Source organism: Colletotrichum tamarilloi (assembly GCF_030869305.1).
Source record: "Colletotrichum tamarilloi strain Tom-12 chromosome Unknown Scaffold_6.1, whole genome shotgun sequence".
Lineage (NCBI taxonomy): Eukaryota > Fungi > Ascomycota > Sordariomycetes > Glomerellales > Glomerellaceae > Colletotrichum > Colletotrichum tamarilloi.
Genome location: NW_026849389.1, coordinates 100,378 through 124,525, shown reverse-complemented (window position 1 = coordinate 124,525; position 24,148 = coordinate 100,378). Strand labels below are relative to the sequence as shown.

At 51.0% G+C, this 24,148-nt stretch overlaps 9 protein-coding genes across 9 annotated transcripts; 6 read left to right on the top strand and 3 right to left on the bottom strand.

The window, feature by feature from the left end:
- Positions 1-547: 547 nt before the first annotated feature.
- CTAM01_02586 (uncharacterized protein) lies at positions 548-1,015 on the top strand (the record flags this gene model as incomplete). The annotated part of the gene is made up of 2 exons (XM_060518624.1): positions 548-613; positions 674-1,015. 2 exons carry the CDS (start codon positions 548-550, stop codon positions 1,013-1,015), a joined length of 408 nt encoding a protein of 135 aa, XP_060386427.1.
- A 279-nt stretch (positions 1,016-1,294) lies between these two features.
- On the bottom strand, positions 1,295-3,642 carry CTAM01_02585 (asparagine synthase; the record flags this gene model as incomplete). Its single annotated transcript, XM_060518623.1, has 4 exons — positions 1,295-2,430; positions 2,487-2,745; positions 2,796-3,358; positions 3,417-3,642. The coding sequence occupies 4 exons, from the start codon at positions 3,640-3,642 to the stop codon at positions 1,295-1,297; spliced, it is 2,184 nt and encodes a 727-aa protein (XP_060386426.1).
- A 1,337-nt stretch (positions 3,643-4,979) lies between these two features.
- Positions 4,980-6,605, top strand: CTAM01_02584 (tannase and feruloyl esterase; the record flags this gene model as incomplete). The annotated part of the gene is made up of 1 exon (XM_060518622.1): positions 4,980-6,605. The coding sequence occupies one exon, from the start codon at positions 4,980-4,982 to the stop codon at positions 6,603-6,605; it is 1,626 nt and encodes a 541-aa protein (XP_060386425.1).
- A 1,064-nt stretch (positions 6,606-7,669) lies between these two features.
- CTAM01_02583 (zinc-binding dehydrogenase) lies at positions 7,670-9,138 on the top strand (the record flags this gene model as incomplete). The annotated part of the gene is made up of 4 exons (XM_060518621.1): positions 7,670-7,843; positions 7,927-8,535; positions 8,600-8,852; positions 9,029-9,138. 4 exons carry the CDS (start codon positions 7,670-7,672, stop codon positions 9,136-9,138), a joined length of 1,146 nt encoding a protein of 381 aa, XP_060386424.1.
- A 576-nt stretch (positions 9,139-9,714) lies between these two features.
- On the top strand, positions 9,715-12,764 carry CTAM01_02582 (subtilisin Carlsberg; the record flags this gene model as incomplete). Its single annotated transcript, XM_060518620.1, has 5 exons — positions 9,715-10,646; positions 10,718-11,194; positions 11,251-11,573; positions 11,649-12,075; positions 12,134-12,764. 5 exons carry the CDS (start codon positions 9,715-9,717, stop codon positions 12,762-12,764), a joined length of 2,790 nt encoding a protein of 929 aa, XP_060386423.1.
- A 256-nt stretch (positions 12,765-13,020) lies between these two features.
- On the bottom strand, positions 13,021-14,986 carry CTAM01_02581 (uncharacterized protein; the record flags this gene model as incomplete). The annotated part of the gene is made up of 2 exons (XM_060518619.1): positions 13,021-14,754; positions 14,822-14,986. 2 exons carry the CDS (start codon positions 14,984-14,986, stop codon positions 13,021-13,023), a joined length of 1,899 nt encoding a protein of 632 aa, XP_060386422.1.
- A 276-nt stretch (positions 14,987-15,262) lies between these two features.
- On the top strand, positions 15,263-16,051 carry CTAM01_02580 (uncharacterized protein; the record flags this gene model as incomplete). Its single annotated transcript, XM_060518618.1, has 3 exons — positions 15,263-15,415; positions 15,494-15,661; positions 15,704-16,051. The coding sequence occupies 3 exons, from the start codon at positions 15,263-15,265 to the stop codon at positions 16,049-16,051; spliced, it is 669 nt and encodes a 222-aa protein (XP_060386421.1).
- Positions 16,052-18,447: 2,396 nt separating this feature from the next.
- CTAM01_02579 (uncharacterized protein) lies at positions 18,448-19,408 on the top strand (the record flags this gene model as incomplete). Its single annotated transcript, XM_060518617.1, has 3 exons — positions 18,448-18,765; positions 18,823-19,104; positions 19,160-19,408. 3 exons carry the CDS (start codon positions 18,448-18,450, stop codon positions 19,406-19,408), a joined length of 849 nt encoding a protein of 282 aa, XP_060386420.1.
- Positions 19,409-19,743: 335 nt separating this feature from the next.
- Positions 19,744-23,453, bottom strand: CTAM01_02578 (P-type ATPase; the record flags this gene model as incomplete). The annotated part of the gene is made up of 3 exons (XM_060518616.1): positions 19,744-19,872; positions 19,947-20,028; positions 20,080-23,453. The coding sequence occupies 3 exons, from the start codon at positions 23,451-23,453 to the stop codon at positions 19,744-19,746; spliced, it is 3,585 nt and encodes a 1,194-aa protein (XP_060386419.1).
- Between the last annotated feature and the right edge of the window lie 695 nt (positions 23,454-24,148).

The window sequence follows — 24,148 nt, the reverse complement described above, 5'->3', positions numbered from 1 at the left end:
AAGAAAGATATCATCTTCAGACAAAATCTCACCGAGAATCAATGAGTTGCGCAGTGCCTTATTTGCGGATTTTGCCTTGAACCCGAAATCCCGCAAATTCCGGACTGAGTACCTAACTTGAATGGGCTATAGCTAACATCGACAACTGCTAATACCATATCAATTGAACTAGGTCCTCCCACCGGCACATATCTCCACGCTAGCTCTCCCCCACAATGAAGAACGATGTAGTTTGGTCCATCTCTGTGCCACAACCCAGTCTCGCAGTCAAACTTAATCAAGCCAATCACAGAACGCGATCGGATGCAAAGCCTGAAATAGACTAGCGGCATCCTGCCCAGTTCAGCATCTTGGTCAAGAAGCTGAGAAGCGAGAGGTTGGTGAGTTCGACTATAAGAGGGAGGGTAAGGTTGACCACATGCATCAATATAATAATTCAGCAACATTGTAGCATCAGTCTGATGCCATACTCTCATCGATAAATTACCCTCCGCTCCAATACTTCTTGTGTTCTTGATTGACTCAAAAAAATACCCTGCTCAGTACAATGGCCATCTCAAGTTGCCTCTGCCAGGCCCTGAAGATCGAAATTCCAGGTCGTCCAATGGCTGCCGTAAGTCTCCATCTATCTCATATCCATAATTCAATTCCAAAATTCTGACAATTTCGACAGGCTTTGTGCCATTGCAGCGACTGTCGGAAGATCTCTGGTGGTGCCTTTGGCTTCAACTGGGTTGTCGCCCTCAAAGATGTCGAAATCACCGGAATTCCCAAGACATTCAGCACGACGGCCAACAGTGGCAACACTGTCACCAGCCATTTCTGCAACAACTGCGGTGTCACTCTCTGGAGAGACGGACCAGCTTCTGATGGATTGATGTATCTGAAGGCGGGAACACTGGATGACTTCAACGACCAGAAATTGGTCACACCGATGGCTGAAATTTTCGTGTCTAAGCGCTTGAGCTGGTTGGGACCTGTTCCAGGAGCCGCACAGAAGCTGGAGATGAAGTAATTCAAGACCTAGAGGTCTTGATTCATGTTTCGATCATTGCCGGAACATTCTATGGACAAAAACTATTCTCATCCGAGTCAGAAAGGTATCCAAACTTGGCCTAGGCATATTTACCAAATCATTTTGAATCGGGAAGGAATCAATTCTCAGCTGGGATGTGTTTCATCACTACAAGAGCCGCTCGGCGGTTCAAATGACACATCTTCACACTACTCTCGATTCTTCTTATATTGACCGACATGTCCCGATATGTCATCTCAGCCTAGCCCAGTCCTAATACTAATCGTGCAGGGAAGCTTTTGGGATTCCCAAACGCTCACCTAGCGTCACCCAAGCAGCCACAAAAAGCAGTATCCTGAAGGCTTTGACATCTGCCTTCTCACCAGAGCCACGATCAAGCGCATCCTCTACGATCTTATAATCAACGAATCCAAGATTCTCTACTCTTTCTCTGGTCAGAGTATTCTGAAGCATGTCGTGAAGCGGTCCACTCCTAGACCACTTGATAGGGGCTGTGAATGGGTGCTTCTGCCGCTCATACAACTCTTTGAGAATGAATGGTTTAGCTGCCTCTCGAAGGATCCACTTCTCGGTCAAGGCTTGTGACGCGACGCCAATGCCTTCCCACCAAGGACCTTGATGTCGCTCAGGGGGTATCTTGTCGGGTGTGTAGGCCATCTTAAGACTGGGAGGTAAGTTGTTGACGTATTCTGTTAGCTTGTGGTCGAGGAATGGTGTTCTAGCCTCCACACTATGAGACATCTCTGTCAAGTCACCGAGACAACTTAGTAGAATATTCGGTAGAGGGCCCTTGCTGTATATGTACTGGGCTGTGTGGAGTGGATGCCACTTTCTCTGCATCTTTTGCAGTATCGACGGCTTGAAGGACTTCACTATGACTTCCTTGCAGTCGAGGTTGGCCCATCGCTTGTCCTCCCGTACCCATGGCGCGAACAAGTCAAGGTTGGGGTGCCATGCCACGATACATGGGGGAAGAATGGTGTTATTGACCATTTGAATGCCCGGCGTTGCCTCCCAACCGTGCTCAAAAGCGCCGGCACGGGGGATGAGCATCTTGATATCCCGCTCAGTGGATCTTTGCATATGTTCTCTGAGCTGCGAGTCGGCTACTAACGGCGAGTCCGGCATGGAAAGGTCGGGTTCACGAAGTAGATCTGGAGGGAAGAATGCGTAGCCGGCAAAATGTTCGTCGGCACCCTCTCCGGTTAACACAACTTTGACACCATTTGCATTCGGTAAAGTCGAGAGCGCAAACTTGCCAACGCAGTTGAGATCGAAGTGGTGATGCTCGCAGTGATAAGCGCAGTCAGCAAAGTTATTGGCCAACTCATTCTCGTCAATCTGCTTCTTTGAGATCTGGATGCCAAGATGTTCTGCTGTTCGCTCGGCAATATCTAGAACAGTATTATGAGAGACTTGACATTTTCTTGAGCATTGGGAACTCTCTTACCACTTTCATCGAATCCAGATTCCCTGGGGAACTGAATCGTGAAACAGCTGATGCGGCTCGTCGCGTCTTTATTGCCAATCTTGATGCCCTCATCTCGTACCAAGTGGGTTACTATTCCGGCAACCAGAGACGAGTCGATACCACCTGAGAGGTAAATGCCAATCGGGACATCCGCTCTTAGGCGAAGACGAATTGATTCTGTTAATTTGTCCCGCAGACCCTGAATCATCTCATCGACGCTCCTGGTCTCTCCCTCGGTCTAACAAGCTGTTAGCTGAATACCCCCCAAGCGATCGGGGGCCCAATCACTTTGTCTTTATAATCAGCATCCCAGTACTGATGTATTTGCATCATGCCGTCCTTTGTTATCTCCATCCAGTGCCCCGGGAGAACTTTCTTGACTCCCTTGAATAATGACCTCCCGTCTTGCATCCATCCGCCGTCCACAATCGCGCCGACATCCCACTGCGGCTTCCCCCCCAAAGGTAGGAAAGCTTTTGCTTCTGGAGCGACCATGGGTATGGTAACCCCATCGGTCTGCCGGACGAATGTCCACAGCAGTGGCTTGATACCAAATCGATCTCTCGCCAAGATAACCTTTCCCGCTGTCTCGTCATAAAGGACGAAAGCGAATTCTCCTCGGAGATGATCCAGAAACCGAGGTGCGCCAAAAGCCTTGTACAATGCAAGAATGACTTCACTGTCGCTGCGTCCCTTGAACACGTACCCCTTTTCTCTACACTCTTCTCGGATGCGATCATGATCATAGATCTCGCCATTGACCACTGCGTGAATGGCATTATCATCACTATGGATAGGTTGATTGCCGTCAGGAGTCAGGTCGTTGATAGCCAAGCGGCAGTGACCCATGCCTGCGGTGGATGATGCTTAGTTCATAGAGGAGGGTTCAGTATGAGCGACAGTACTGACCCACGAAGCCATCCTCACTTGCCCACACCCCCTGTGCGTCCGGGCCACGATGGCTTATGGCATCGAGGCTCCTTCTCAGTTGATCTTTGAGATCCTGTGAATCTCTTGTCTCATCATTCCCGTCGTTGTTGATAAGGTTACCAAGTCCGCTTGCGTATCCATTGAGGGCTTCAGTATGAAAGTGGTAGCCTGGAGGAAGAGTGACACAAGCCGAGATGCCGCACATCTTGACTTCGCTGAAGATGAGGTAGGGCGGTAATTCCAGACTTGATCAGGTGTAATAATAGAGAGACAGGAGCAGCCAAGTGTTGTTCTACAATTACACTGATCATCTCATCTCATCTGAGTGGCGTCGTGATGAAGACGGAAGCCTTTGGCATGCTTTGACATTGACGGATATCCCGGGGTGGGGCCGATGTTCGTCGGGGGGCCGTATTCGGCCTGTCCCACTCGGTTGCAGCCGAAAGGGGAAATTCCGGGACCCATCCCTTTGGAGCAGTTACAGTCACCTTTGCCTGTCGGCACCTGTTGGTGAACTCGATCCTCTCAGAACAATGACCAGAGCCACGACACTTGAATCCTGCAGAGAAACATTCACATGGAGATTGAAGCAGAATTTCGCGGAAAGGCTGGGAAATGATGTGGCACCTGATCTAATTGAGTCGTTGCTCAATTTGGGGTAGGATGCGCCACAAATAGAATCAAGATATCGTTACGGCAGACCGACGAGAGTGAAGACCCATTGTAGACAGCTGATTTGACTGAAAACAGCCCACACCAAGTGCAAGAGATATTTTATTACGCCATTACGGTGGTTGGATTCTCTGAAGGTGATACATAAGATGCATTTTGAAAGTGCTATGCTTCGGACCAACGAGTTGATGTTCGCTGCAGCCAAGCCTAATATCGAGACCATGGCATTTTCTATACTTTGATGCTCAAATACCAGGGACGTAGGAGACCTCGCCCATCTCCTTCCTTAATCTAAGCTTCGGACCCCTCGAAGAACCCGATGCCGGTGCGTCTTGAGGCTTGAGCGCCATATTCCTCTGATGGGCACTCGCGTTGTTCCTCACATCCCCTGACAATGTTAAGCGGGGGAAACCTAAAACTATCCCATCCCTGCATCTCACCTCAAAGTTCCCAGTTCTACATACAATGCAGAAAGGAGGAAGCAAGGGCAAATACCGGAAAGAGTGATGTGTCGGTCGATACACGTGGCAACTGATGGAGGGCGACCTTTTCTCCCCACGACATTCGCGAAACCGAATCAACCACACAATGGCCACATCATGCAGTCTAGCCACAAGGTATAATTCTTTCATTTGTTTTCTCTTTGTCATTGGTGTGTTCGCGTAAATAATTACTAAGTTCAGAAGTACAGGATGAAATGATTCTCTGTCGATTGACGCGGCAAGGCCTTTCTTTACTGAGGCTCCTGATGAGAGCACCTACTCAGAAATTTTAATCGCCTCAACGTCCTCATCTAGCAGTAGTACACGCTAAACTGTCGCTCAGCTATATCAAAAGCATCTTCATTCGCCCCGTGATATGGTGTTCGATATGATCTCTATTCGCGGCTGGATCTGCGGCTTCCTAGTTCCAACCGCACTCGCTCAATGGGCAGACCCCAGCCTCACGCAGGTTGCTCTTGGCGCAAATAACGCATGCGAAGCTGGCAGTATACAACATCCTGCGCTCGATGGCATTCGTATCATTTCACTTACTGCGGCTGAACAACGGAACTTCTCATACAATTTTCACCCTAGATTCCGGTTCGGCCGCGCGATTCATGGCCTAAACTTCTGCAACGTCACAGTGATCTATACTCATCCCGGGTGGAACGATGAAATCGAAGTTACGACCTTTCTTCCGATGGAAAATTGGAACGGAAGATTCCAGGGAAATGGAGGCGGCGGATGGGTTACGGGGGGGATCGAAGTGGGCGGGATCACGATGATGCCTTCTTTAGAGGCAGGATTCGCCGTCAGCACGACTGATGGTGGCCACTCGAGTAAACTTGACGAGGCATCAGGAGATGATATGTCTTGGGTATTCACCAGTTCCGGAAACATCAACTGGCCTCTTTTTATCGACTTCTCCCACGTCGCCTTACACGACATGGCCACAATTGGGAAAGCTTTGACGGAGGCTTTCTACGGCACCCCCCCAAAGTACACGTACTTTTACGGCGGATCAACTGGCGGAAGACAGGCTTACATGCTAGCCCAGCGCTATCCAGATGACTTCGATGGGATTTTAGGATTCTGTCCTGCCATCAACTGGGATATGTTCCAATGGTCTCCTTTGTGGGCTCATAGAGTCATGGATAAAAAGGGCGTCTACCCGCGACCTTGCGAGTTCGAAGCCATCACGGCTGCGGCCATGAAAGCATGCGACGGGCTTGATGGAGTCGAGGATGGAATTGTCTCTATGCCCTCTCGGTGCTTCTTCAATGCCAATACCCTCGTCGGCCAACCTTTCAACTGTGGAGGGAAAGACGCGTTGTTCACTCTCGAAGCAGCAGAGGCGGCAAATGCTGCTTGGAATGGACCACGAAGCGTTAGCGGCGAGTCTCAATGGTATGGATACGGGAGAGATGCAAAAATGTGGCAATTTGGTGCTCTCCATACATCATGTGAGGGCGAAGGAGAGAAATGCGCGCCGGTCAGGTTGTCCATCGCCGAGTCATACGCGCGATACTTTGTTGCCAAAAAAGCCAACCTCGATCTTCAAGCCCTTGGCCACAGTCAGTGGGACGATCTTTTCGTCGCGTCACGAAACGAGTACGAATCAATCACCGGCACTTCCGATCCCGATTTGAGCAGGTTCCGCAAGGCTGGAGGCAAACTGCTCAGCTGGCATGGGATGGCCGACCAGATTATTCCAGTCAACGGTACGGTCGATTACACAAACAGAGTCCTCAAGAAAGACCCCAAAGCCCACGACTACTTTCGCATGTTTCTCGCTCCGGGCGCTGATCATAGTATTTCGAATGGCCTCGCTCCGCGGAACACGTTGTCCGCGCTGATTGACTGGGTTGAGAAGGGAATCGCACCGATCACATTGCGGGTTGAGGGGCTCAACGCTTATGGCAAGCACATGACGAGAGATATCTGCATGTACCCCAAAGTTCAGCACTACATTGGTGGGGACCCAGCATCGTCGACATCATTCGCTTGCGTCTAATAGTGAACATGAAGCATTTTGCAAGCACTTAACCGTTAGTGGCTGTTGAACAGAGAAGAACACCTGTGTTTTCCCATTCTGCAAAAGCCTTGGGAAGATGGACGCGGAGGTGGGAGATGGCTGAAGTGATGAGACTGTTCCTGAAAACGAAGCCTCGACTGGAAGATCTCCAATGTGAGAAAGGGGAGTAGAGCTGAATACAGCCCGCCTATTAAGCATTGTTGCCCCCATACATATCCACAGTAACTTTTATCTTATTCAACATTTATCTCGAGACCAATGATCTGACGATGAGATTCCATCATGACAGCCTTTCGCACAGCTAAATCGTTAGGCGGTCTCAAGGTCAGCATAGTTCCTTGAGCGGAAACAACGAAGCATCGATGCTGGCAGCCCTTTACATAAGAAACTGTCATGTCACAGGAGGAAATTTTATGAAATTGGAAGACCGCAGATTGACTGTGCGCCATATGGCAGATGTTCAAAGAGATATCTGGCTTTCCAAGCGATGCTCGGAGACAAAGACTGATCCAAGATAATCTCGGGGAATTGTAGCCTCTTTGGATGTAGTGGGGTAATTACTCCAGTCCGAGTTCACGCCGATGACCCCGCCTCCCGTGACCCCTCTGCCGCGTTTCCATCTTATCGGGAGACGCGCCCCCATCTACAGTCTGCTGACGGATGGACTACGTGTGATGGTGTGAGCGAGGTGGGAGTAAGGTGGATCAGACCTTTACAGAATTGTGGCCGACACAAGCTAATCGTCAGATAAAGAATATTGATTTGGCATCCTGCACACTATCAGTGCCACTACTGGGCTCCCCCTAACTCCGTTTCTACTCCGGTAGTTGGGAAGCTTTTGTATTTCGTCATGTTCTCCGCCCGAAACACCTCGGTAACTCGGATAGCGTTGACGCTAATCTATACACTGACAAACACATCTTGCCCGGCATTTCTTTGCAAAACTTTTGATTGAAATATAAAGGATCTTTAGTGACGTTGAAGTGCTCACTGCGTTCCTCCACGATCAACGTTGCAGAGCTTCCTCATACTTTATTTTCAAGATGGCCACCGACTACAAATTCGAGGGTTGGGTGGCGGACGACCCCTCTTCGGTGGACGGCAAGATGGTCTGGCGAGAGTATGAGCCGAAAGTCTGGGAGGAGACGGACGTTGATATCAAGATCACTCACTCGGGCATTTGCGGCTCCGATATTCACACTCTGCGAGCTGGCTGGGTATGTCGCACACTCATGCAGCGTCTGCCACTCTGCATGTTCTCCGAGTCTCAATTGGCTAGCGTGCTTACGGTGATTTTTAGGGTGCCACCAGATTTCCTGCCGTCGTCGGCCATGAGATTGTGGGTGTAGCCGTGCGTGTCGGATCTCAGGCAGAAGGCGGCATCAAAGTTGGCGACATCGTCGGCGTAGGCGCGCAAACCGACTCGTGTCTTTCGCGCGATGGGCCCTGCGATGCGTGCGAAGTCGGCGAGGAGAACTACTGCACCAAGCGCGTCAACACCTACAACAGCCTCCATCGCAACGGCAGTCAGACACAGGGCGGATATGCGTTGTACCATCGCTGCCCGAGTTATTTCGTCATCAAGATCCCCAAGGGAATCGCACCTGAGCAAGCTGCTCCCATGCTCTGTGGCGGTGTCACTGTCTTCTCACCTTTGAAGCGCTACAACGTGGGGCCCGGCAAGAGAGTCGGTGTCATTGGCGTTGGAGGCCTCGGTCATTGTGCAGTCCTGTTCGCGAAAGCTCTAGGCGCAGACAAGGTGGTGGCTATTTCGAGAAAGTCTGATAAGAAGCAGGATGCTACGCAGCTTGGTGCAACCGATTTCATCGCCACGGCTGAGGACGAGGACTGGGCCACGAAGAATGCCCGCACCCTCGACGTGATCATTTCTACGGTCGCGTCTCCCAAGGTACGTGAATGTCACGCTCTCCGTGAAAATCGTGGTGATTGGACTGAAGCTCATGCAATGATAGATGCCTCTGGCCCAGTACCTTGGCCTTCTGTCACGTGGTGGGACATTCGTTCAAGTTGGTGCCCCCGAGGAGCCGGTTCCACTGAGCGCATTTGCCCTGATTCGAACCCGAGTGCACTTGACTGGATCAGTTATTGGCAGTCCTGGGGAAATCAGAGAAATGTTTGACCTTGTGGCCGCCAAAGGAGTCAAGGTCTGGGTTGAGACACGCCCAATGAAGGAGGCCAACCAGGCAGTTTTGGATATGGTTGACGGTAAACCCAGGTACCGATATGTTCTGACAAATTAAGACATAATTAGACACCAAAAACAACATGACCCATCCTTTTGGTTGACTTGGAAGCTTCGTGTCCTTTTATCCAGAAGTATAAATCACATCTGGACTCAGATCATCTAGTTCTTTAATACCTGCGGTTTATGGAATTTCCAGTCCGCAACGGAAGCGAGAAAGAATTGGCCCTCAACGTGAACGCTCCTCCTGCCTCGGTGGGTGTAGCGTGTTCTCGGCAGACGCTCAAGGGCGGATACTACTCTATTTAAGCAGCATGGATACGGGTAGCATGGGTAAACGACCTTGGTTTCCGCCGGAAACCTCCATCGCAATTTCCTTCAGGGCCCACACCGAAAGCTCACTGTAATTCCGGAGGACTCGAGACCAAACTGTTTCGTTGCCACTGACATCGCATTGAACAACTCGACACACATCGACTGTGAGGTCCAACTCAAGCGCCTACTTCCATACAATCCGGTCATAACGATGTGTTTTCTTCAGAATTCACGGCGCAGTGAAGAGATCTCGCTATTGGGTTGAATGTTACCTGTTGTGGAGCGGAACCCCTGTACGGCCGGGGATCTGCGGTTGACATCACGAAAGAATCTCGTATTTGCCGTTCTTCATCTCCAATCTCGTGTCATTTTCTCTCACGAAGCAACAAACCCCCCATGAATAGCATGAGAAAGCGGAGACGCGATCGCGGGCCGCCCGTGACCAGTTTCTGGGGTTCAACGCCACCATCTTCTTATATGGACGACATGTTCGCGCGACAAAACGCGGCTCTCTCTCCGCTTCTCATCCATCGGCCTACCCTTCAGTGAGCGGGTGATCAACCACATAGGATGAGGGTCTCACACGCACTAGTCTCGGCCCTCCTGGGTTCGAATCTTGCCGTCGCCAACCCGCTTCATCCGCGCATCTATACAAAGCCTCCGCCAGCAAAGCTCCCGAGAGCCGAAACGAGTGAGAACAACAACGTCAACCCGAGCGAGCTTATTCCTGGCGCCTACATTGTCGAGTTCGCAGACGATAATGATACACCCGAGACCTTCTTCAACTCCCTCAAAGCGGATGGCCTCGACGTCGAATCTCGCATGGACCTAAGCAACCGTTTATTCAAAGGCGTTTCTTTTCAGGTCAAGAATGTTGGCGGGGCCCACCATGATAGCGCACTCCTCCGGCGCAAGATCGAATCTTCATCGCGCATCAGAAGTCTCTGGCCTGTCCGTACGATCCAGCTTGCAAAGCCCGAGGACCACGGCGCGCCAGCCAGCGGTGCGATCACCAAGGCCAAGGCTAGGCGTCAGGAAGCGGCATTCGGAAACTCAACCAAGGACACCTTCTCGCCTCACGTCATGACTCAAGTCGACAAGCTGCGTGAGCAGGGTATCACCGGCAAGGGAGTTCGCATCGCCATCATCGACAGTGGCGTGGACTACACCCACCCTGCCCTTGGCGGATGCTTCGGCCCCGGGTGTCTGGTGGAGGCCGGCTGGGATTTCACAGGAGACGACTTTCTGCCCAACGTGAGACCACTTCAGCCCGATGCGGATCCAATGGACAACTGCGCCGGACACGGTACTCATGTTGCTGGTATCATTGCTGCTCAGCTCGAAGGCAACGAGTATGGCTTCACGGGTGCCGCTCCTGGCGTCAAGCTGGCAGCATACCGAGCGTGGGGATGCGCCTCCACATCGACGAACGAAGTGTTGCTTGCCGCGTTTAGCCGCGCCTTTGAGGAGGGGGCTGATATCATCTCTTGTTCTGACGGAGAGTTCGTGCACCTTATTTACTTTAGGCGAAGCGTTCATGCTTTGGTTCATGCTTTGCTAATCTCTTTGATAGTCCTTCTGGCTGGGCGGAGGATGCTTGGGGTGTCCTTGCTGCCCGCATCGTCGACGCCGGTGTTCCAGTCGTCATCTCCGAAGGTAACGATGGCGGCAGCGGCCTGTTCTACGCTTCAACTCCGGCTACTGGCCGCGGTGTCGCGGGAAGTGGTGCCGTGACGAACTCCAAGTTCCCTACTATACTCAACGAAGGCACTTTCTCCGTGGACTCTAACTCAACATCGGGTGCCAAATCTGACTTTGCCTACTTGCCTGGTGTTCCGGAGCTCGTGGGAGACCTCTCGCTTCAACTCTGGAGCCCCGGCGAGAACAATGCCTGCAGTGAACTGCCTGATGACACTCCCGACCTCAACAACAAGATTGTCCTGCTTCTGTTCCCCGATTCTCGCGCTACGGGATGCTACCCCATTGACCAGGGTAACAAGATCGTCGCCAAAGGTGGACGCTATATTCTTTTCTACACTAATGACAACACGTGAGTCCTCCCCTTATCGGTTTCAATGTTTCATGACGTCTAACATTGCCTACAAGGACTATGCGAGACGAACAATATGTCTACTCTCAGGGGATCCAAGGTGTAGCTTCCATCCCACCTTATCAGTCTGACCAGTGGCTCTCTCTGTTGGAGCAGGGTCGCAGCGTCACTATCTCTATCCCTAGCGCAAACAATACCAGGACTCGTCTTGAGGAACTTGAGAACAACTCCAGCGGATCTTACATGGGGTCTTTCTCAAGCTGGGGCCCAACTTGGGAGTTGGAAGCCAGCCCGCAATTCGCCGCTCCTGGAGCCAACATCCTGTCTACCTTTCCCGTTGCCCTTGGTGGCTACCGTGTTATGACGGGCACTAGCATGTGTGAGTAACATTCTTTAACGTTTCTTAGGCTTTGAGGGTGAAGTAGCTTCGCAAAGTAGACTGACATATTCTCAGCTTGCCCTCTGAACGCCGCTATCTACGCTCTTCTCGCTGAAGCCCACGGAACGAAGGACCCCAAGCGTCTCAGATCCATCGTGTCGTCTACTTCAAAGCCTCTGGCCTGGTATGATGGAACTGCAGCGCATACCGATCTCATTGCCCCTGTCCCGCAACAAGGTGCTGGAATCATTCAGGCGTTTGACGCAGCTCGTAGCAACGTTGAGCTCAGCGTTGACAGCATCTCCTTCAACGACACCGACCACTTCACGGGCAACGAGACCTTTACCATCGACAACCATGGATCTGCCGACGTTGTATTTGAAGTCAGCCATCGCAAGGCCGTCACCATGTACACCTTCGTGGAGACCACAGATCGCTTGAGGGCTGCCTCATTCCCTAACCCCACCATCGAGGAGTGGGCTGAGCTTCAGTTCAGTTCTGAGTAAGTCACTCACAGTATGTAAGGTTATTCAAATGCTTTAGACTGACAACTTGGACAGGAAGATCACAGTGCCTGCTGGAGGATCCGCAGAACTCACCGTCACCTGCATTCCCCCATCTAACGTAAATGCTACGCGTCTACCAGTCTACAGCGGCTACATCGCCCTCACCAGTACCACCGATGCCCCTTCCCTGAGTCTGCCCTATCTCGGAGTCGTCGGTAGTATGCATGGTGTTCCCGTCATCACACCGGCGCAAGCATATCTCGCCAACTATTATAGCCAAGCTCCGGCTAACACGACCTACACGATCAAGCGCCCTGACCCAGCCAACCCACCTCTGACCGACCGCGGAGACCAATCTGCGATCCCCAACGTCATTATCTCGCCAACAGTTGGCACCGCCTCTATCCAGGTCGAAGTCTTGCGCGTCAGCGGAGGCAAGGAGGAGAACCTAGGAAGCTTGGCTGGCTGGCCTCTCCCATACGCCCCTCGCACCGAAACACGCGCTTTCTTCAATGGGCTGCTGACTGATAATACTGTTCTTGATCCTGGTGTTTACGCCATGAAGGTTAGGGCGCTGCGGATCTTTGGGGATAGGACGAATGAGGGAGACTGGGATGTCGTCAAGACAGTGCCATTCGTGTTGAAGTATGAGATATCTGGAAACGGAACTACGACCTCGACGTAATGTCCGGAGGCTGTATTCTGTATAACATCTTCATAATTATCTCCACATTCAAGGGTTTAACGAAGATGAAAATAAGTCAATTCCACACCCACCAATATCGATGGCTCATACGACAAGGCGTCAGAAGAATGTCGCGGGTAATCCGTTAGGAGCCTTCCGAGATTTATGAGTGTTCTCGCGCCATACTAGTATCTACTACATGCCATCTCATGAACACCTCACCTGGCCCCCATACCACGCACAGCCTGATTCATGATTAGCCTAGAAGGACTCGGCGACCTAGAACATTCAGACAGGCCTCGAGATCCCAAGACTCAATCACAGCAGTGTCTCTCTTCAGCCAAACAGCTTCAAAGACCTCTCTAGCCAATCTCGGAGGACCAAAGTTTGCCAGATCTCCCATTAGATCAAGGATTTCACCAACCAAGCCTTCTTGCTCCACCTTGGCCAAACAGGCAGTTACACAGATAGGCCATGCGAGCGTGTGTAACCAGCGAGCATTGCCCAACTTCATCATCAACGCAAGGTTCTCTGTCACTGATTCCCCGATCTCCATGCTGACTGATTGCCAGCCTGAGAGAACTATGTGAAGGTAAATAAGGCCAGCATGAGCCCAAATCTGAGTGACTAGGGTGATGGCCTCAGACTCCTCTTTTGCAGATCGGTAGTCAGCTAGCCAAGGTGGTCTCTGATCCCGCACCTCCGACTCTCGCGCGCTCAACGAACTAAGGCCTTCTCGAAACTTGATCTCGAGAACCCCGCCCCTTCTGAACAGCTCGAGATTTGAGAATGACTCCTGCTTGCGCATTTCCTTTTTCCAACGGGCTAGCAACGCCACCTCCGCAATCAATATCATGACCCAGTTCTGGCAGCCGATGAAGCGCTCTAAGAGAAGACTGCAGTTTCGGTTTGGGACCTCTTCAGGATTGTCATCAGTAACGAGCAACTCTTGGTAGTTTGCTTGTAATCGTGGTGCCTGTCCAAGTGAAGTGCTCGCCATAATGTCGTAGACTACAAGAAGAGCCGTGAAGAAGCGAAAGGCGCTCTGATCGAGTGTCCAGGCAGGAAACTCTGGAGGGTTTTTCAATTGAGGATACGCGAGTCTGCCGACTTTCCGGCATGTAGCGGTCCATTTACAGCCTTGGAACTCTTCGTCATCGACCTCGTGGAGTATTTGCTCCAACAGGGTAATACCCGCATCCAAGTGCATAGTCCAATTATCTGACGTGCCAAAGGCTGCTTCCAGGTATAGCAGATGCACGATACTGTCATAGAGTCGGACGCTGGTGATCAAGTCCTCGTGTACGCCGCGACGGATGACTTCCTTGACGTCTTGTTGTGCCTTCTGCATCGCTATGTGCGTCTGCTTTTGCAGTTCAGCTTCGACCTCAGACACGCACTTGGGTCTCTTTGAGTGGCGGCGTTGCACCGGTACGAGGGCAAAGAAATGCGAAGCAAGGCTGGTTGCAGCATGGGATAGTGACTTGTTGGCCAGGGTAAGAACGAGCATCCAACTTCGACCGCCTTCAAGTATGGATGGATAGTAGAAGGGGAACAATGCCGGAACAATGTAGTCTAGATACGCTGAGATGTAACATTGCTCCAACTCAGTCGGAAGTTGTGGTGTGGACTTCTCCGGGCTAGAAGTAACTGATGATTGAGGTCCGGGGTTGGGTGTTCCATCGTTGGAATAAGAAAGCGACTGTGATTGCAAGCCTCTGTCGTGAGATATGCTGGGCTGCGGAACAGTTGATGGAGGGTTTTGTCTGAGAGGATATCTCGCAACAACCCCTGGAGGCCCCAAAGTTGTTGATGGCGGCGGCAAAAGGTCATTGGCGTGGGCATCTCCGACGATGCGCTGTACAACCCTTCGAGCCCTCCTCAACTTGGCGCTTTTTGTAACCTCAGCCTTCAACTTATCAGTCATAGCCTGCTGTCTTGGTCCGCCATCCATCCAGTCCGGGGCCTCTTGGCCGGAGAAGCAGGTGATCTCGAGTCCTGCGCAGACGTTGCAGACGGGCAATGATTCGTCGCATTTTTTGTGGCGTATGCGGCACGTCCAACAGCTTGACGTCTCCCGTGGCATGCTTCGTCTCGTCGTAAGTCCTGCTAGTTTCCGTCGTCTCTAGGATTCGGTCGGGAACCAGAAGATATGGCTTGGTGTACCCAACAGCCATGCGATATCCAGATGTTTCCGCGCGGTTCACCTCAGACTCGGACATCTTTGAGGTGATGTTCGCTGTGATCCGCGGAGGGCACTACGCCCATAGCGGGTCCGCTAAGCTGCTAGCGCACTGTTCCCGCCCCAACCTGTTCCCGCGCGGGAACGTTTAGACGCGGCGGACTTTCGACAATAGACGACGGACTTTGAAGTCGTGATAGTTGCAACATCTAATTAGTCTATGGCAGCTGGAATCCCGTATAAAAGCAAATGAAAAAGAACTGCTCATTGAAGACTCAACATTGCTTCTTTGCGTCAACCCGAAAGTCTTCGATCGATGTCAGGCAAGAAAGTCCTAGTTCTTGGTGGAACCGGCCCGGCAGGTATTTGCCTACTGCGAGAGCTTGTTCATCGCAACCATGCAACTATCCTCCTGGCAAGAACCCCCTCAAAACTTCCGGGTAACTTAGTCTCTAGCTCTCTAATCGAGGTTCGTTGTGAATTTGAGCCTATATTCACTATTATGCCGAGTATGACTACATTCAAACTAACTTCTGTTCTTTGTTAGGTAATCGAAGGGGAAATGAGTGATACGAAAGCCCTAGACTCAGCAATGGCCCGCTCGTCTATAGTTGTATCCCTCCTTGGGCCGAACATCAACGACAAGCACATCGATCCTTCTCTTTACGCCGATATTTACCGCAATTATGTTTTTCCAGCGATGAAAAAATACAGCGTCAGACGAATTTTAGCCATGGGTACAATCTCTATCAAGCAGCCCGAAGACCACTGGACATTCTTCCAGACCATGGTCACGATTGTCATGCCACTTTTGAATGGAGCTGTTTACCGCAATATGCATAATCTTGCTCACTTATTTGGCAAAGAAGGTCACGATCTTGACTGGACTATCTTCCGCATAGCACAGATACCTGGAGAGTCTGATGAGACTAGCTGGAGACAGGACCGGGATCTCGGACTGTTCACTGGGTGGATAGGAGAAAAAGGTTGGACATCAACTCTTAGGCGGGGCGCACTAGCTCGATGGCTCGTGGATGGAGTCGAAGGTAAGATGGACGTTTGGGTCCATAAGATGCCAGGGATCAGTCAACTAGCAGGGGTCTGATTGACGTAGGTGGAAGGCAGTGATAATGATCCAAGCTTGCGGGTGCACGTTGAAAATGTACTTCAGAGCTATTTTCATTATTGCGAGATGAGCTTACTGTGGGCTCATTATCTTCGTGCTGAGGGCAGCCCGTAATTGCTTATTGGCATCAAGTTCTCATATTATCCGGCTACGGAACAGGGCTGCTGAGGAGGTAACTCATGTTATGTCGGCATACGTTTTGGATGTCGCTTACTAATAAAGGAGCTTCACGTCGGATTCATTTGGGCGGACATTGCATCATTTTCTCATTAGACGAAGTGCTCGAGAGCATATCAGGAACAGCCACGATGCCTACGTTCTAGGCCTTCAATCTACTCTCTATACACAACGTCTGCTTACCTTAGGTGTCGTAACCAATGAATGACAGCACAGAACGGAAAGGCAAAGCTGCTCGACAACTTACCGGCATTGCGATATGTGAGTTTTGATAAGAAGACTATGTTGAGTCTAGATCAAATAGTAAGGTTACCTTACCGCGGAAGTCGGGACGAGATAGGCGCGAGAGACTCTTCCGGAACCGGCTGCCGAACTGCCATGTCCGGTACTGCTTCCCAGCTTCGGGAACGCCTGTAACGTCAAGAAACCATGTCAGTCAATGCTTGCATATTGTAAGTGCCTGATGGCTTTGGGCTCGTGACAATCTTGTGCAGTTCAAATCTCGGCACCGAGCATATTTCTTCGCCAGTATTACCCGTACCGAACTGAGACGACAAGTCTTCAAAACAATCCGGTTTCTGCTCATATTATCGATGGTTTGCACCAGTCTTTTCTCCCTTCCAATAACACGAAGGCGTCGCTTTGCCTATCATACAACCTACAAGTTACGTCTATAGCCAGTCTTTTCGGAGGCTAGCCGTCCCATGACCTACCATACTCGGACATCCGGCTGTTCTTACCGTTTCGTCACAATGGCTCGGTTGCGAGTCGGGTAGACCTGCGACTTTGTCTACGGACTGGAAATCAGAACTCCTCGAATTGGCGCAAAGTTTCTTGGCGCCCTGAAACGGAACCTTCCTAGTCTTGGCATCCAATACGTCGGATATATTGTTTCCACCCGGAAGCAGCCACCTCGGCTTTCGTTTCTCGTTTTTCTCTCTGGGAATACTGCCCCATGATTGACCTGCTCCACGAACATAAGGGATGTTACTGCAACAAAAGCACGTGGATTTGTCTTTCTTTGCTTATTACGCTCCTCTCCCCCACTGAGGGGTGAGGACGATTGAAGCCAGCATCATCCCGAATCAACGATCGCTCCATTTACACTCCCGCGCGCGCGCTAGCTTTGATACTAATTCGGCGCTCACCGAGCCGTGAATGCGATCATATGGAAACCAGGCTTACAATTTGTCTTTTGCACTTCTAAATCATGGGCTGAGAGCTCAACCCGGTCAAACTTCTGAAGCAGGCTGACGGGGATGCAAGTCGGACCCGGTGTCGACCACAGCTTCCCATCGCGATTCCGAGCTCAGTGCATGTGTTTGGATCAGGGTGAATTTCTTCCCCTTTTCTGATATGTTTGATTGTCACTTTCAAATATCGAACAACGTCACTCAACACGTAGTCACGCGCAAACACTGGGGGGGGCAAGGGTCTCAATGAGGTTCGTCCTGTGCTCGCGTAGAGGCACTGTAGTGACACGGCTACTGTCTGTTCCCAACAGACCCTTGACTCAAGGGTCGACATTCCGTTTCCTTCCAAGGACAGCGTCGAACGTGCCAGAATTGCCTAGTATAGTTCGCCAAGCAACCTTTTCATCGTCTAGTGGGATCGACGGTCGGTCAGTGACATTTCTCCGAGGGATGCGACTCGGCACACGATAAGGTGAAGATCTTGCTAGGGTCATACAGACAACAATCTAAGCTTCGCCAAAAGCTTCGTTCCTGTCCGTCTAAACAACTGTCCAATCGTGAGCAAGGAGCAGCCAAGGTCCTGAAACTTTGTGCGGGAAAGTCAAAAGGAACCCCGCGCACGTCCGGCAGAGAAAAGCTCCATCGGGAAGCTCAATGAGCCAAACAGCCTCACCTTTTCTGTCTCATCTGAGAGCATGTTTGTATTTCCCACGCAACTGAAGATTCATGAATCCAGGGTATGATGGGTTGCTGTTTGGCCCGTGGTTCCGTGATGCCAGGATGTCGGAGAATGGAGAGAGTAAATTAGCCAAAGAACAAAGATCATCCATTTCCTTTAGCTCTAACCTACTCGCCGAGGGTTGCCAGAGCGGCCAATTCGTTTTCATTCTCTCATCTAGTTCAACTCCAAAATCCCACAGGTGCTGGACGCCAGTCTTGCTGATTGTCATTCTCTTCTCTTTTCTTCTTACGGGCAAAACCATCACAGTCCATTTTTCAATCATCATGAAGTCTATCATCAGCATCACGGCCTTACTCGCCACTGTGGCACTTGCTCACAATGACATGCCACCGAGGAGCATGTCCACAACAGAATTCCGCCAGGCTTTCATGGAAGCCGGTATTGTTCCCGATGTAATGGGGTCGTTCGATCCGATGGTGTCTTTCTACGCCGGTTACAAAGCTAGTGATGGCGATAAGGCATTGTTGATGCCCGGAACGAAACTCAAGATGAAGGAAACTAAGTTCCCATTCGAGTTCAGCGTCGAGAATATCATGAAAGCTAGGAACGTAACTCGGAATTCCAGATTCGTTCTTTACATGGTATGTGTGTCCCGCCGTGGGCTGGGCAGCTTGAACAGTACTAATACCGTGGACCAGATTGGGCCCGACTCTCCAACACGCGAAAGCCCTACAGAGCGAAACATGAGGCACTACCTCGCTGGCAACTTCACGCTTGAGCAGACTAAATCTGAAGTCCTTTCGTCAGCGATGATCATGAAGAACTCAACCCCCGCATTTAATGATTATATGGCACCGGAGCCCAAAGCTGGCAGTGGCATGCATCGATACGTGTACCTGCTCTACGTTCAACCAGAGAAATTGAACAAGATGGGCTTCGACGCCATGGGTGTCGATAAGATGAATCGGAAGAACTTCAATGTCAGTTCAATTCTGCAAGTTTAGGTTCCTTTGATGTCAAGCTGACCGTCTTTAGATCTCTCAGTTCCGCAAGCAAGCTGGTCTCGGACGCCCCATCGGTGGAACCTACTTCATGCTGAACATGGCTCAGGATAATGGAGGCAGTGGCGGCCATGGCGGCGGGAATAACGGGGGAAACAATGGTGGAAACAACGGCGGTAACAACAACAATAATGGAAACGGACGAAGCGCTGCCTCTGTCGTGACTGCGGGTTCTGTGGTAATGTTCATTACGCTGCTGGCGTCAATGTTTGCTTGGATGTAAGACAGGCCGATGCTACGGGCTGGGACAATGAGGACGGGGCGCCATCTGACGAGAAGATCCTCAAAATTAAACGGAATTAATCTTTTCACTCGCTAGGTAGGTAGAGAATTGGTGATTTTCAACTTCGCACATACTTATCACTTTAATTCAAGTCTACTTGGTGCTGGTTGTTCTCAAAAGATGGTAGCTACTACCCACGATTCCACCCTTGTCATCATCTGCTGAGACCATGCAAAACTCTCTTCACATTCGCATCTCTCTCCATTTCCTGCCAAAGACGAGGCTCCCAGTCGTTGAAGCCCTCCCGCACACCACCTCCCTTGCCATCCACTCTTTCACTCGAAGACCAACACCTCGACAGCCAAGCTCGCAAGACGTGGCTCTGCCTCAGTGCCTTCGTAGCCATCTCCATCAGAAGCAGTGCACACAGCACCATAATGAGCGTAGACCACCATGCTGGATCCCTGCCAAATTCTGATATCAGCCCCCCGCGAACAGAATACGGGCCCGCGCTTGGTGAAGAGATGGCACCCGCTACAAGCAAATAGGCCCACAGTACCGCGATACTGCCGACGATGGACCAGAGGGCAACTCTGGTTTTGTAATGTAGCTCAATGACCCTGTTTCAAGTCAGCAAGTTTATCATGGAATCTAAGCTTGGACGTACTCACAGTAACTTAATGTTGACCCAAACCCCACATAGCACAAATGTCAGCAATCCTTGCGCATACAGCCCGTCATCTTCAATCATTTCAGAGTCCGTGTAACCCGCCCAGGCGCCAGCATAGACAATGAGTCCAGAAATCATTGCGTTACTGAACCAGCTAAAGTACACCGACATATTCAGACCCTCAGCATTTTGTCCATACTTGAACAGCTCCGGGACCACAGTCAGAGTGCGCGAGTGGAGATCTTGTTCCCAAGTTCCAATAACGAGGATGCAAGCCGCAGTGAAGAAACTCACAAAAGTCAGACTTCCTGGTTCGTACAAACTCGTGCCCGTGGCCCCAGTCTGCTCTTGAAAGAGTGCCTGCGGGAGGTAGAAAAAGGTCTCCTTCCAGAACGTGGCCAAGATGAAACGTGTCGTGCGGTAGTAGTTCCAACGGCCATGAACAAGTACCAGCCGAGACAGATACCGAAACTGAGAGATGCTGAAGTCCGCGACTCGAGCGGCCTGTTGACCCTCTCTGCCAGAGATGCCAACACCGACATTGGCAGCAGAGATCATGGCCAGGTCGTTGGCACCGTCGCCGATAGCAAGAGTCAGGGGCTTATTGGAGGTTGGACTAAGCCAACTATACCATCGCGACTTCTTCTGCGGGCCTTTGCCGATTTCAGTTACGAGCAGGGCTTTTTGGGCAGGCGATGCACGACAGCAAATAACAGAGTCGACCTTGGTCATCATTGTGACAAACAATTGACGGAGTCGAATCGCGGATGGGTCTTCGATTGCAGTCAAAGTCTCGCCGTCGATCACTATTGCCGTGTGCGAGCGAGTCGGGTCAGAATACACCTGTGGGAGACCATATTGGACCTCGTCCGCAATGCCGGTAAGTTGCAACTCAAGGTCACCTTTCTCGATGTCTAGTACGAAAAGAGAAGTATCGGGACCAACGATCCGTGTCGAATGAGCGATGTTGATGGCCGTCTCTCGCTTGTCGCCAGTAAGCATCCAAATCTTAATCCTAGCCTGCCGTAGCTTCTCAATCGTTTCCGGTACCCCAGTCTGCAGCTTGTCCTCCACTGCAGAAGCTCCCACGAGATCGAGAGACTGCTCCAGTAGCTCGCTCACCTCCTCGATGCGCTCTTGACGGTTCACAAGGCTAGTCTCGGCTTCGTGGTGGAGGTGTTTCCAGTTGTTGTACTCTTCGGGGTCGAGGAACTTGTCCGCGTAGACCAAAGTGCGCAGTCCCTCGGTTGCGTAGTCGTCAATGTGAGCAAAACACTCACGAAGGGTCCGAGTCTCATCCGCAATCCAGGATCCCTCCAGAAATCCGAACCGAGACTGGTCGTTTTGTCTATCGCGTGCCAAGTTATTCTGCGGCCGTTGTGGCTGGAGCCGAATCCCGAACTCGTCGAAATCTCCTGACGTTTGACTATAAACTGAGCGGTCGTCGTTCTCTCTTATCTCGGAAACTGTCTCAGCAGGAAGTCTCGACCTTCGTGAACTCCAGCGTGATGGCATTGAGGTTAAGCCCTTCAGAGGTTCAGTGTTGCTGTTGCGGGTGCTCTTCATGTCTGCAGGAGCCATGCGTAGCCGGGGTAAGACGATAGAGTCGGCCCCCTTGCAGATAAGCCACAATCTCCCATCCGGACAACGAAGAACTATAGTCATACGCTTGCGCTTGCTGCTGAATTCAATCACATCCAAGATCTCAAAAACAGTGCAAGAGCTGTTGCCGTCGGCATGAGGTATCTGCACCGTGATAGACTGTGATGACCGCTGAATGACGGGGAAACCGAGCTCCTGCGCACCCCTGACTAATGCCAACTCGTCAGGAGAAGAAGCTTGAAAGTCAATCTCCCCGTCATCAGTTCTCTCCGGAAGACAGGTATGGCAAAGTGACATAGCCAAGATGTACTTCATAGCTCTAGAAGCGAAGAAAGAGTTGGGCTTCGATCGGATGTACTCAAGCATGTGCTCGGTTGTCAAATTGGAAGTCGAGTCCGCACTCGCTGTCGAGCGCTCTGGTAAATCCATCTGATGAAGCCAGCTAGTTCCAGCGATGCTGAGCCTCCGAAGCTTCATGATGTTCTCCGTCAGGGTTCCAGTCTTGTCACTAAAGACATAACTGATCTGGCCAAGGTCGTCAAGGTTGTTAGTTGTATTGACTCCTGCAGGGCTATCTGTCGCGTCGTGGTACATCTCCAAGTCATTGATGATGAGAGTCATTTGGCCTAGCTTTGTGGCCTCAAGTCCGACATAGAGAGACAACGGAATGACGTTGTTGAACATGATGATGAAGCCGACAAAGATGTCCGCGAAAGGAACGGAGGCGCCGGACAAGTACCAAGCGTGGTCCTCCTCAGAACCTTTCCAAGCAAGATAACCCATTGACGTCGCGGCAGAGCTTATTAGGACGTAGAACATTAAGAACACGACAATGAAGTTGGTGATCCTCTCCAACGCCGGCTGCTTAGGTTTTGTCTCCTTGTTCGAGTTCAACCTGATCTTGCAATCCTCTCCCGTGTTGATGATAACCCCGATGACTTTCGTCGTGTTGCGAATTGTGCTCCCTCGATAGATAACCTCGTTGATAGTGAGTGGCACCGTGATGCCATTCACTGTGAGCTTGCTGTCGAAGCGATAAAGATCCGCGTTGGGGTCTTCGGCAAGTAACTCAGCATTGGAAGAGGCGATTTGTTCGATCGTGCCACAATTAGGAAGCTTTGCCGGCCTTTGCTTGGATTTGAGACTGGTCTCGCCGTCCAAAGCCATCGTGTCGACATAGGCCACCCCTTCTTGCCCATCAGCATGCAACAAAACCATATCTGCCGGCACATCTTCATCTCTTGAAAGTGACACAATATCTCCGACTTTGAGATCTTTCCAGTTGACGGTCATCCACTGATGCCCTGTTGAATTTGATCCTTCGTAGTACTCAGGCCCGGCAGCCAGGGATCCTTTCGCTCCTGATGCGGCACTCCGAAGAGCCATGGACTGTCGGTTGTTCTCTGCCACATCTTGGCGATGTCGCTTCCAATCGTAGTACCCTTCCTTCGATATAATGAGTCCCAAGAAGATAACAAGAGGGATAAGTGTTGTAAATTTGCCAGTGGTGCTGAAACCAGGGATCATTTGCAAGATGGAGATGATGAGCATGTAGGCATTGGCGAGTCGCGAAAACTGGTAAAGGAGTTGCCGGGGCAGGAAGTCGAAGACATTGTATTTAGAGGTCTTGATGCTGTTTGAGATGTACGGCTTGCCACGACGTTCGTCGTGTAATGTAGACTTCTGTTCCAGTCGGATCGGGATTCGACGGCCGGTGGAGGGTGATGGCACACGGGATCTCGACAGCAAAGACTTGAAGCCTCCAAACCCCATGCTGGGTACAGTGGAGACTTGTTGTCTGTGAAAGACTGATCTGAAATCTCGCAGACGTATGTCTGTTTGGTGCAAGGTTAGCCTGGCGTAGGCCTCTCAGAAAGTATGACAAAACCTACCACCGGATAGGTTGTGTGTTGTTGGATGCCTTTACTAAATTTGCTGAGTATATCGAGAGAGTTGTTGCGGTCTTGTGTCATTGATGTTCACGTCAGGATGGCCTCTTCATATGTCCACGATCCTTCGCATCAACCTCAAGATGAATGGCTGTCAGTATATTTGGAATTGACTGTTGGCCTAGAAGTCACCACCCGCAAGTAGATGAGCAAAGATCAACATTTGCCAAGGGATCTAAGCCATTTCAACACCCACATCCGCCTCGTTGGTGATGAACACCCACCCGTAGCGGCCGGGAGCACGGCCCTTCCAGCGGCCCAAGAGATGTCGAAAGAGAAAACGATAACGAGCCAAGACTACAAAAAGCACCTTGTATCACAGGAATATGACCCTAGACAAGCTGCTACAGATGTAACGATCCGCTATCTTAGAGCATAGCCCCAATAGGAAACTTCCGAGTACGAGATGGCCCCACGCCAGCGAGTCGTAGGTTTCGACGCCCTTCAGCCAACCACATCTCATGTGCATCAGATCGCCAGCCGACTTTTCGAGATGACCGACAAGGAGACAGAGACTTA